We start from the raw sequence: 11,924 nt of genomic DNA on the forward strand, positions 1-11,924 counted from the left end.
CTTAACAATGTTATGCTCATTTGCCAATTTTCATTTATGTTTAAGTAATGTGACTTAAGACTTGATAGTCATGCTTCTAGATTTGTAGCTTATGTTATATGATAAATGTTTATTTTCGTAACTTTTCAGTGAAGACCAGGAATGGGAGAAAAAATTGCTGCTTTTATGAGAGAAACTTTCAGTATTTCAGATATTGCTGTATTTTGTAATTCTAAGCAATATTGCTGAACTCAAATGCTTGTATTTTATATAATTTTGGATGTAAATATTGTTGTAGCGTGTCAGCAATTCACATGATTAACTAAAGTGTTTAAGCCTTAAATGTTGAAAAATAGAAGAAGTACAGTGTGATGGAGTTGAAAACTGAAATGACCACCTTTATAAATTTTCCATTATTTGTTTTTATCCAGTTTATTAAAATTTAAAGAAGGTATTTATGTACCAGACCTCCTACTGAAGAAAATAAATGTTAAAGTCTGAAACGCACAGGATTTTGACTCCAGTATTGTGTTGGTCCTACAGAGAGAATCCTTAATTGTCTTGTTTCATCTGTGTAACTCTCTGTACTAAGTATATTCTCTGTACCTGTTACATGGTGTAACTTTCTTGAGAGTACTGAGAAGATGTAAATGGAATGGCACTGCGTAGTAAGATTTAATAATGTTGTCCATTATTATGATTTACCTTCTGTGCTGAAGAGAAGTATTTCCTCTTTCCTGGCTGTAGCATCTCACTGCTTTTTCATAGCAAGCATCATGGAGGAGGCTCAGAAGAGAGCTTATTGCTCTACAACTCCCAAAGGTTGTGGTGGGTTAGTGGTCAGCCTCTTCTCCCAGGTAACCGTGATAGGACAAGAGGAAACGGCCCTCAAGTTGCATCTGGGGAGGTTCAGGTTGGATATTAGGAAAAATTTCTTCTCAGAAAGAGTGGGCAGGGAGTGGAGCAGGCTGCCCAGGGAGGAGGTGGAGTCACCGTTCACGGCAGCGTTAAAGAAAGGTTTAGATGTGGTACTTAGGGACAGGGGTTAGTGGCCGTATTTGGGATAGGTGGATGATTAGACTGCTAGGTGATCTTAGAGATCTTTTTGAACCTCAATGATTCCATTTGAGTTGCTATGCCTTAGTGACCAGAATGCTTCTATATGCTCCCTAAACCCTGACAGACTTCTTGAGAGTACTGGTGGTGGTTGGAGAAAACTGAAGGTAAAGCAGTACGGGGCTCCTCGAAGCACTTTGCTGGGCGTGCTTTACAAAACCTCACGTGCAGTCTATTTCTCACAGCCATCTCTTCCAATGCCCAGTTTGTAGCAGAAAGCTACAAATTGTATCATTGTAGCAGAAAACGCTGGGCAGGTGATGCGTGCAACCTGTGGGACCTCGGTTAAGGTAAGGAGGAACTGAAGTTCACGCGGTGCAGGAGCACCATGCAGAGGACGGCTGCAGCGTGTATTCAGGGGAGGAGCATCGGAACCTATTGCTACTTCGGTAGGAGGTCGGCGCCACAGCGCTCGTCGCGTTCCCGCCTCCCTCTGCTTGCGGTGCTGCTGGGAAGGCTGTACCAACATGGCGGCCGGCGCTGAAGGGGCAGCGGGCGCGGGGTCGGGCGGGCTGGCTCTGCTCGGCGCTGTGCCCGGCGCTCCCTGCTGCCCGCACGGTGAGCAGCGCTCGGGCGGGATGGAGGAGCGGGGCCGGCCGGGAGCTCTGAGGGCCGCGAGGGGGGTGGCCGCAGATCCTGAGGAAGCCCGGAAGGCATAAAGCAGGTCTGTGGGCCTCGTGTCGTTAGGTCCTGCTCTCCTGTTCGTGAAGACCAGCCAAGGAAAAGAGGAGCGGAGAAGATTCTATGCTTGTTCGGCTTGTAGGGACAGAAAGGATTGTAAATTCTTTCAGTGGGAGGATGAGAAGGTAAGAGGGCTGCTTCGTGCTGAGGGGGCGTTAGGGTTTGGGTGTTTTGTTTTTTGTTTTTTGGTTTTTTTTTGCTTTTTTTCTTTTACTCTTTAACAGAAAACTGAGAAAATGTAAATGTCATTTTGGAAATCTGTGGTAATTGTTCTGTAAGTGCTTTCCTAACAGTATTCGGGTAGCAGAATTATTTCTGTGAGGGGAAGGTGTTTCAGGTACGCTTTTCAAAGAGGGCTGCCCTACGCATTGAGCAAAAGTGGTGTTTGTTACTGTGTTACCAAAGTACAGCTGAGTTGAGGCTGTGAGTTTTGCCACTATGGTGCAATGCTGAGCAAAGGATGGTTCTGACCTGGGAGGTCCTCATCTTCTGCAGTCCGGGCAGAGAAAACTGAGTGGGTGCAGCAGACATTGTGCAGTGCCCAGAGAGGGCGGTGGGGGTCGGATCTGTAAGTTCTGTGCCGATGTCTTGATACTGTTAGCTATGAGATGAGTGTGTTTTGTGGGAGTGATGGCACAGGCTCAGCAAAGGGCTGGTGTGCATTTAAATAATGGCGCACAAGGGTCTTCAGCAATGTTTCTGTCAGTCACGTGGAATAGTTTTTCAGAGGGAATTCTGTCAATGTAGGAACACGTTAACAGCCTGTCCATCTCTTTGTTTATTGTAAGCACATTTTGAGATGTTTTCCTTCTATGTTACGTGATGTAAAGGAACTGAATTCTTACATTTATTTATTTGTTGCTGCTTGGTTTGAATTCAAAGAGACTTCTGTGTAGCTTGCCACTAAACTGTAGTCATGCTTGTTACTCTCAGCCAGGAACCCCAGGAATGGGACAGTTTTCCTGAGCAGAGGACCTGAAGCACAAGATCTTTGATGCACTCATTTTTGGTTAATCCTGAGATTTGATTTACAACATAGTGATTCCTGCTTTTTAACTTCTTAAATGCATAAATTTTACAGGTATCACAAGCTAGACTTGCAGCCCGTGAAGAGTATAATAGAAGTCATCAGCCGCCTTGTACTCACAGACAGAATGTGGAAAGGTATTATTGCTAAGTGCATTTTCATTTGTAGTCAGTCTTATATAAATGTAGAGACTTTGTATGAAGGCACAATGTTTCTGGATTCTTTGGAAAATGAAAGCATGGCAGAGGCATATGGAAAAATAAGAAAAGATTGTCTGTAAAGTGTAAGTAGCATTGAACATCTGATTAGAACACAATGTTTTCAACTCAGGAACTGTGCCTTTTTATTTTCATAGCTACAGTTTTCCTTATGTCAGTGCTCTTAATGTGTTAACAACAGGTCTGTAGCACTGCAAGTTCAGAAAGTTATTTCTGACTTGCACAGATTGTACAGTAACACTAATTTGTGAGTTATATACAAGCAAGTAGTCCTGTATGTTTATAGTTGATACATTCTTCACTCTGTAATCTAATTATTTTACAAATTCTCAATGTCTTTGACCATTGCATTACTTACTTGCTTTTAGGGGAGATTTTCAACGTGTCCTATGAACACTTTTTTTCATAAGTATTATTTCATTGATATGTAGTTAGTGGAGTTTTGCAAAAGCAGCTTAAAGTATTTGCCTCTGTAAATGTCTTGAAAACATGAAACCCATTTGTATCTCCTTCCATTTCTTTTATAGAGATTTTTTCAAAATTGCCTTTTATATTTATAGATACAAGAACTTTGTTCTGTTGCCTCTATCAAAGAGGAGGTTTTGTCAGGAATGCCAGCAATTGCTATTGCCAGATGAATGGGAAGAACACTCGAGTCATCAGTTCCTGTATGATATCTCCACTGCCCAGCTAAGAAGTCCCAGTCAACTTTTGTATCCACTAGAAAATAAAAAAACAAATGCACAGTATTTATTTGCAGACAGAAGTTGCCAGTTTCTACTGGACCTTATTGTTTCACTAGGATTCAGACGAGTGCTATCTGTTGGAACACCCAGGTACGTATATTAAGAGGTTCACTATGCTTTAATTGGTTGGCAGTATCCAGGCACTTACTGGGAACATGCTTTGAGCTCACAAGACACACAGGAGAGCTGTAGCTGCACTGCAGTTAAATTCCCTCTCACTCACCTGTGTGGCTTTTAAATGTTGTGCTAATGCTTCTTACCAAAGTGACACTGAGTTACTCAGGTTATGCGTTGGGGTTTTTATTGTGGTGATTCTCTAATCTCCACTGACTTACCATCTTTTAAGGCCATCATATTTTTCTAACTTTAAATATTGGCCAAATTGCACCATTTTCTCTATCTGTTTGATTTTAGGCTTAGTAAAATACCAGATATTCTTGTCTTACAAGATATTTTCTGAAGATAGTGGTTATATCTTACATTTCTTTGTTCTGATTATACTTCAGACTTCATGAAATGATCCAGTCAAAAGCTTTACAAGAAGAAGACTTCAGGGTTAGAAGCCTTCTGCTAGATATTGACTTCAGGTAGGTTTTGATAAATGTTATGTGTCTGAAGAGTATATGCAAAAATTTGTTTCCTTATTACTTTAAAAGATAAGTTGGTGGTTATCTCCATTTCTTGTCTCTACGTTTTCACTTCTGCACCCTAACGGTAGTGACAGCTAGTTTATGAGGAAAAATAGTTGTACTTAATTGTTTCCATTATCATGTTTTCAATAATTGGAACTCAAAAATGTTGTCTTTGTAAAGGCCTTATTTTCAATGTGAATGTCCCTTAGGGCAAGCAAAAAGTAACTCATATTTTTCTATTACTGTTAAAACGTATTTTACAGGTATTCACAATTTTACACAGAGGATGAGTTCTGCCACTACAACATGTTTAATCATTATTTTTTTGGTGGAGAGGTAAGGACAAGTATTTCTTGAATGCTTTGTGAAGCAATACGTGTTGTTGATACAAAATTTAGTAAGAAGTACTGGCTAGTCTAGATGGTTAGTTAGAAGACCACTGTCATGAGATAAAAATGGTCAGCAGTACTGGAAATAAAAAAAACCAACAACAGTGCATCTTCAGTTACTCTTTCCCACTTGATTCAAAAATAAAGTCATGGGATTTCAGGAACATGCTGACTAACATTACTTACACAGCTTAACATTTCTTTTATTAAAATGACAGTTTGGTGTGAGTTTGAGTTGTTGCCTATTATTAGTATAGGCTAGCCCTGTTCCTGTGTTGCTACCACAGAATTGTTTTATTCCCAGCCTTCATGAGCCAAGCAGATGCCACAGTACTCATTCACTGATACTTGAGAGGGAAGGTTTTCCTGGTTTACTCCAGGCAAGTAAGGTCAAAAGGCCAAACCCCCTTTTTTTCTTTTTTTTAAATAGAGGATCATAGTTTAATCTAATTCTAACCACTCTTCTCAAAGCACTTATCCCAGTATCCTAACTCACTGTTTAGTTTTCCCCTGCTGTAATTAGTAAGCCATGACTGAGTTGCATAGACATTCTTACTGCAGTACCTTTCATACCACATAGGTCAGTTTTTTCTTTTTTTCTCATTCTAAAGCATAATTTTAGCGAGCTCTTAAAAATAAAAATAATCTAGCATGAAATGGAAAGCTGGCCTAAAAGCCTTACCTTTGAATTTCTTTGATTTGTTAGTCTATTCAAGTTTTGTATTTTTTCAATTAAAAGACTGTTTACTTGCATTACTGCATGACTGAAGTGTTTTTGCCAAGCTGTGAAAAGCTGACACCTGTAATGACATGCATCAGTTCAAGGTCTGAACTGCACTTCTGAATGTAGATAAATATTACAATTCTGCCTTTGGAATTCTACGGAATCCAGGCAATAGAAGAGGACTCTGCATGATGGCAGTGAATACGTAGCTTCTTCCATTTCCTTTGATAATAGTCCTAGCTGGATTGGTTTTTATAACCAGTATGGATTGAATCGATTTTCAGTGGCCTGAAATTTCTCCTATTAGTAATGCCTTACAGAGTAAAATAAAAGGGCATGAATTACATGTACTCTGAGCCTGAACTCTGCTCTCTTGTGTGACAACCTTTTTTCCAAGTCACGTTTACTACCCTTAAGAAAAAGAGTATTTTAGACATCATTAACTGCATCTGTCCATGGTGATGTCATGTATAACTGAGTGGGGCATTGCTTTCAGTTCTTCAGATCCAGAATTTTTTTTGAAATGCTACATTCACCTACACAAGAGGTAATCTACATTGTTTAAGTTGAAATCTGTAAAACAATAACTATAGTGCTAAATAAAATCTTTGCGGATCTTAAAACTTTATTTTGCAGTTATTAAATCTGTATTCCTCCCTGTTTCTTACAGGCTGCACATGAAACTTGTAGGAAATTCTTACACGAAGAGAAAGATGAAAGAGTAATTATGGTGGCTGATCCCCCATTTGGAGGTTTAGTGGAAGCACTGGCTTCTAGTTTTAAAAAACTGATGGCAATGTGGAAGGATACAGAAAAAGGAGGCACGTATTACAAATAGGTGAATTAAGCTGTGAAGTTACTGTAAGAAAAAGTACCTGTTCAAGTCTGTAATTATTGGTACTTGAGTGAATGTTAACAAATGCATAATTTCTAAGATGTGGTACTGTGTATTGAAGTCTCCCTTAAATGTGGATTTGTAAAAATAAGCTTTGCAATTAAAGTGGACTTTAAGGGTAGAGAAAAATAACCAATTAAAACACAACACCACTTCTTAGCAACCGAGGCAGGTGACAGGACTTGTTTGGGGTAAGTGGAACTTACAGCCCAGTGTATATAAATACACCCGAAACTTCCTTTCCCCTAAAGGAACTAGTTATTATGCTTAGTGGAGTGCATATGCATGCTTATGGATTCAGAACACTTGCTGTCAATTTTTCATGCTTCACATACATTGTTTTTCTTTAATGTACATCCAAGCCTTTTTATCACTAGGTAATAAGAACCAAGAGATGCCCATGTTCTGGATATTTCCATACTTCTTTGAATCCCGTATTCTTGAATTTTTCCCAAGCTTCACTATGATGGATTATCAGGTATGACCAAGCCCAGTGACTTTGCTGAATTTTGGTTGAGTGCAGAGTGGGCAGGAATATAAATGAAAGTGAATATAATGGCAGTACTTATTTTGGATGAGCCTTTTTGCATTTCTCACTGTCTTGGAGGTGCTGCAAACTATGTGATACTCATTTGGTGAAGTCATGCCTTTGATTTGAAAACATTATCACACACTCCTGTGCTACATTATACACCTTAAGCCTTCTGTCACCAGTCCGTTATCTCAACTCTTTTGGAATGTTTTCAGGGGATAAATTTTGCACTAATTTAAGTACATGCATACTGCAGAAGTGAGAAGTAGCTTGAAGAATATTTCATTTTGTGCAGATGTTGAAATGTCGGTAGCTCGGTGGGTATGAGATGGGTGTTCAAGACAATAAATCTTGTAGAATGAAAATTAGTAGAAGAAAATTGGAAGCGGATGCTAGTCTAAGCTGTATTCCTGCTAGTATTCAGGGATGAGAATTTTGGGGGCAAGTCTTAGGAAGCATTGCTGGAAACAAGCATTGCTGATGGAGTTTGCAGCTCTGTAATTGTTTTGAGGTACTCTGGGAGGCACATCAGCTCTTGTTCTGTCAGACAACACAAACAGTATAGTTTTGGTTTTTTTATCACAGGTTGTGTTTTTGTTAAACAACCCCTCCTTAGTGTCAAACAACTGAAACATTATCCCAGATATCCCATACAGAAGAGTAAAAAGGAAGAAGTAAAATAGGATAGTTGAAGTGTATTATGGCTTCAAAAATTTAAAAGGAATTGAGACAAAATACTTGGTGTAGAATTTATAATCTAATTCAGGGTTCGCATCTTCCAGATCTAGAGAACAATTTCATAAGACACACATAAAGAGAACAGACATGCAAATAGTTCTGTTTTTCCTTAATACTTTTTTATCAAAGCTGTTCTTTTTTCTAGGTAGATTATGATAATCATGCACTATATAAACATGGCAAAACGGGTCGCAGACAATCCCCTGTCCGTATCTTCACAAATCTGTCCCCAGGTGTGATTGTACTTCCTGCAGAAGAGGGCTACAGGTAAGGTGTGTTAAAAGTCAAGGGAGTGACTGAAAGAGTGCCTTTGTTCTTAGTGCATGAAGGCTTTAAAAGACTTTGGGACATGCTGCTTAGTATTGTTGTGCCTAACTTTTGGATACCAGGTTCAAGAGCACATTTCGCTGTTGCAGTCTAAGGTTACATATTCTATAAGTAATATGAAGGGGAGTTGAGCATTTATTTCTGTTTGTTTCTGTTTTGGAATGATGGGGTTCCTCAGCTAAGCTGTATGAACTATGCATGTCCGTGGGCGATGGAGATTTACAGCTATCCTAAGTAATCAGCCTGGTTGAGATAGTAGTTAATAATATGAGCACTAAGAAGCATCAGGAGCAAATGGATTTTACTGATAAAACTCATTTAGCAGGGTTTGGTTTGGTTTGGTTTTTTTGCTTTTTCTATTTTGAATTCATGCACCTGGATTTTTACTATTGTGTAAATGATACTATATGTATCGTGTCTAAATGATGATGAAGCTGTGGGCCAAAGTGGAAGTTAATGAATCAAAAATGTATTTAATTTAGTGAAGTGATTTTTTCAACCCCTGTATTTACTGTAGAACCTGCATAAATTTCACTCATATTGGTTTTTGAGCAAATACTGGATAAAACAGGATTTTACTTCTTCCAGGTTTTGTGCTATCTGTCAGCGCTACGTTAGTTCTGGCAACCACCACTGTGAAATATGCAATTCATGTACATCAAAAGTAAGTATTTTGCCTTTTTCCTAGGTCACAATATTAGCAGCAATCTTCTTTTAAGTGACAGTAGTCTTAATAGATTCTGTGATATTTGCTCTGATTTAAAAAAAAAAAAAAAAAAAAAGCTATTTTGATACTGATTTCTTTGGGAAATCCCAGACAATTCAATTTGGTTCTCTATTTCACTGGGCATCATAACTTAATGGGAATTAATTTCTATTTCCTGATTCCTTTGCTCTGTATAGAGGACTGGAAATGTTATCTACTTGTCACTTTGACCATCCCTAGAGCATCACTGGTCTGTTTACACGTTCATTTCTCCTTATGTGTTGGAAGTTGCAGGGCACACTAACTTCCAAATGTAGCCATTTTACTGTGATTGATGCAGATTCTCAGCACTACCGTTTTTAAGTGTGGTCCTTTCTCCATGGGACCTGTTTCTGTAAATAGTGGGTAACAAACACGAGTAGTTCAGTTTCAGGAGCTAATCAGTGTTTTTTAAAAACAGTGCATTTATTCATCTATTAATTGCAGGATGGCAGACGATGGAAGCATTGTGTTCTTTGCAAGAAATGTGTGAAACCCTGTAAGTACAGAAAAATACTTACCTAAATAAAAGTACAATGAAACGGTAGTCTGAAGATACTGAGCTGACAGACCAGATAAATAAATATTCTGGAAAATAAATAAAATGAGATCACGCAGAAGACGTGGAGTAAGGAAAAGTCTCAGTTTCACACAAGTTGTTGTAAGAAACTTAGTTATCATATTTGCACATAGTGGAAATACACATAAGTTCTTGTCAGGGCTAAATCTTCCTTATATTTTTAAAGGGAAAATCTGTATTTTGATTTGCCATATATGTTTCCTAATTTTGTAAAGCTTTTAGTAAGACCTTTATGAACAGAGACAATTGTGAAAATGTTTCTAAGAGCATTATTAAGTTATGTTTCATACACAAATGCAGTTGTATTTACAGCTGTGTTTAAACAGCTGGAGCAATCAATCTTAGTGTTGATATAGAAATTGCATCTTTGTAAATCCATTTTAACATATGGGCTATTTTTCATGTTAAGATGCCATGCAGGATAATAGTTATAATAGCAAAATAATTCAATTGTATTTAAATAGTATCTCTAACAGATATTTATCAAATAAGATAAAGGACCAAAAACTGAATGCACACATCTCTGAAAATGTAAAAAAAATAAAATAAAATAAAAATCCTGGTAAAACAGCCTGTATTTAGAATTCAACTTCAGGATGGTAATTCTGAACCTTCTGAAGATCATAAAACCGTGTTGCTTATTTTGCAGCCTGGTTTCACTGTAACAAATGCAACTGCTGTGCTCTGGAAAACCACACGTGTGAGAAGATTGATGTGGGCTGCTTTGTTTGTGGCAAGGCAGGTCACAAACGCAGCTCCTGTCCCAGCCTCTCCTGCACCAGAGCATCTCGCCAGTAAGTGCAATACTGCCTTATTGTAATGAAAGAGGTTTCAGATGAAAAGTGATTTTATTTCATGGAAATGCTTTAGGAAGAGATAATTTTAGGCTTTGTGTGCTGTCCTCCTAAACTGTTGTCCACTTGCTGTGTTGCTGGAGAGTGCATACAAAAGGAGGATATGATAAAACCTAGCGTTGCTGAGGTAGGTATCTTCCTCTGGTTCCCCCTTCCTTAAATGTGTTTTCTTTCCAAATGGATTCACACAGATCTCACAGAACTTTCTGAGTGGTGCATTGGTAGCACTGTCAAGAAGATGCAAAATTAAATTAAAGTAATATAATACTTAAATCCCCTTCAGATTCCTCACAGAAGGGCAGAGTATATAGCTGCTGCACTGTTTTCATCGCTTCTTGTCTCCTTTGCTTTGTTTTCAAATCTTTCTTTTTTTCCATCTGGTATTTCAAGTGTTCTCTGCAATAGTGTCTAAATCTATACCATATAACAACTTTATTAATGAGGGCACATTACGTTTATGCTGCCATGACTATAATTCTTTAACATACACAAACACATACGTGTATTTATCAAAAGACAAAAAGTACATGTGATGGTCTCCAGATAAAACTAACTGAAAAAAAGGGAAGGGAATGTTGAAGATGGTCCAGTGAGAGAGTTGGCAGTTTAGGATAGCTGCCCCACGCTTCTGACAGCCCCTGCAGAATGTGTTTTGGTTTTGTTTGTGATTCTCACCTTAAATGCATGTGACACTGGAAATGCAGATCTTCCCTCCCAAAAGATGCCCTGTGTTGCACAGTGACATTCAGGCAGTGGGCCTCTCAGGTTAGCAGCAAGCTCAATGGCAGTAGACTATAGGAGTGTTACTTCATGCCCTGCTATGACACTCATCCAAATTTTGCTTACGGAGTATTTGAGCTGAAGTGTGGCTGTACTTTATATTTACCATATTTATATGTAGCAGCAACTTCATTTTCTTGAAAAAGTGAAAATGGTACTAAAAGAAGTTCAAGCAACCTCATCTGTTTCTTCAGGCAGATATACATTGTGCTGGGATGGTTCAGTCCTTTCAGGCCATCAGTATGATGTTAAAGAACTACTGAAAATAACTTAGGCTTATTTTCCTAGTAAAAATATATAGATATGTTTTCCTTATTAAAATTATTCCATGCTTTGTACTATTAAATACATCCTTTGTCAGAGACAAAAAATAATAGCCACTTGCTAACTCTGTGTGGGTCCTCTGTTTCTATTTCATAATGTTGCTAAACCTCACCTACTTTCTTCTAAGCCCATCTTCAATATATTCATGTAGAACACACTCAGCACAAAAATCCACATGTGCTGTTTTGCACTTGGGAGCATGCAAAGGTAAATGCTGAGTAAGAACTTAAAAATTTTAGAATAGTCCATGTCAGAACATCCTAAGATGGCAAATCCTGGGACAGTACTTGCCAGGTGTATGCACAACTCGTATGAAAGACCAGCAATCACCGAAGTCCAGTCACCATTTTATTATAATCTCTATGTTCTTTCTTTACAGAGCTGGCAAAGGCAGAAGACAAAAGCAGAAAACCCTAAAAACTCTAAAGAGGGCAAAGTTGGGTGTTTGTAAAAGATGGGCCACGAAGCACACCATATTCTCCAGGAGGAAAATGAAAAAGAAAAAAGACAAGACTACTTGATACAAGATCATTCAAGACTTTTTTTTTATGGTTAGCCTTTCTAAAAATGTTAACACCAACGTTCAGAATAAAAGCTGATCTAATTTAAAGTGACAGTCCTTTATATTAGGCGTCGT

General features: G+C 38.3%; 1 protein-coding gene across 2 annotated transcripts; it reads left to right on the forward strand.

Annotated features, from left to right (window-relative positions):
- Positions 1-1,526: 1,526 nt before the first annotated feature.
- Positions 1,527-11,897, forward strand: ZCCHC4 (zinc finger CCHC-type containing 4). Of its 2 annotated transcripts, XM_052682437.1 has the most exons (13): positions 1,528-1,653; positions 1,783-1,901; positions 2,858-2,940; positions 3,582-3,857; positions 4,274-4,354; positions 4,663-4,735; positions 6,183-6,333; positions 6,785-6,885; positions 7,823-7,944; positions 8,593-8,668; positions 9,197-9,248; positions 9,979-10,123; positions 11,667-11,897. In XM_052682437.1, the coding sequence occupies exons 1-13, from the start codon at positions 1,563-1,565 to the stop codon at positions 11,806-11,808; spliced, it is 1,512 nt and encodes a 503-aa protein (XP_052538397.1). In that variant the 5' UTR covers positions 1,528-1,562; the 3' UTR covers positions 11,809-11,897. The 2 variants fall into 2 exon arrangements, 1 of the variants encoding a protein (XP_052538397.1); XR_008206613.1 differs by lacking the exons at positions 9,979-10,123; positions 11,667-11,897 and having other exon boundaries at positions 1,527-1,653; positions 7,827-7,944; positions 9,197-9,243.
- The last annotated feature ends 27 nt before the right edge of the window (positions 11,898-11,924 follow it).

The sequence above is a fragment of the Tympanuchus pallidicinctus genome, unplaced genomic scaffold, assembly GCF_026119805.1.
Source record: "Tympanuchus pallidicinctus isolate F22 unplaced genomic scaffold, pur_lepc_1.0 scaffold2, whole genome shotgun sequence".
Classification (NCBI taxonomy): domain Eukaryota; kingdom Metazoa; phylum Chordata; class Aves; order Galliformes; family Phasianidae; genus Tympanuchus; species Tympanuchus pallidicinctus.

Excerpts from the sequence above, each read along its gene's own strand:
- ZCCHC4 (XM_052682437.1), top strand. The coding sequence starts at position 1,563 with ATGGCGGCCGGCGCTGAAGGGGCAGCGGGCGCGGGGTCGGGCGGGCTG. Across the intron at positions 1,902-2,857 it reads TTCAGTGGGAGGATGAGAAG|GTATCACAAGCTAGACTTGC; the intron begins GTAAGAGGGCTG and ends TAAATTTTACAG. Across the intron at positions 2,941-3,581 it reads CACAGACAGAATGTGGAAAG|ATACAAGAACTTTGTTCTGT; the intron begins GTATTATTGCTA and ends TTATATTTATAG.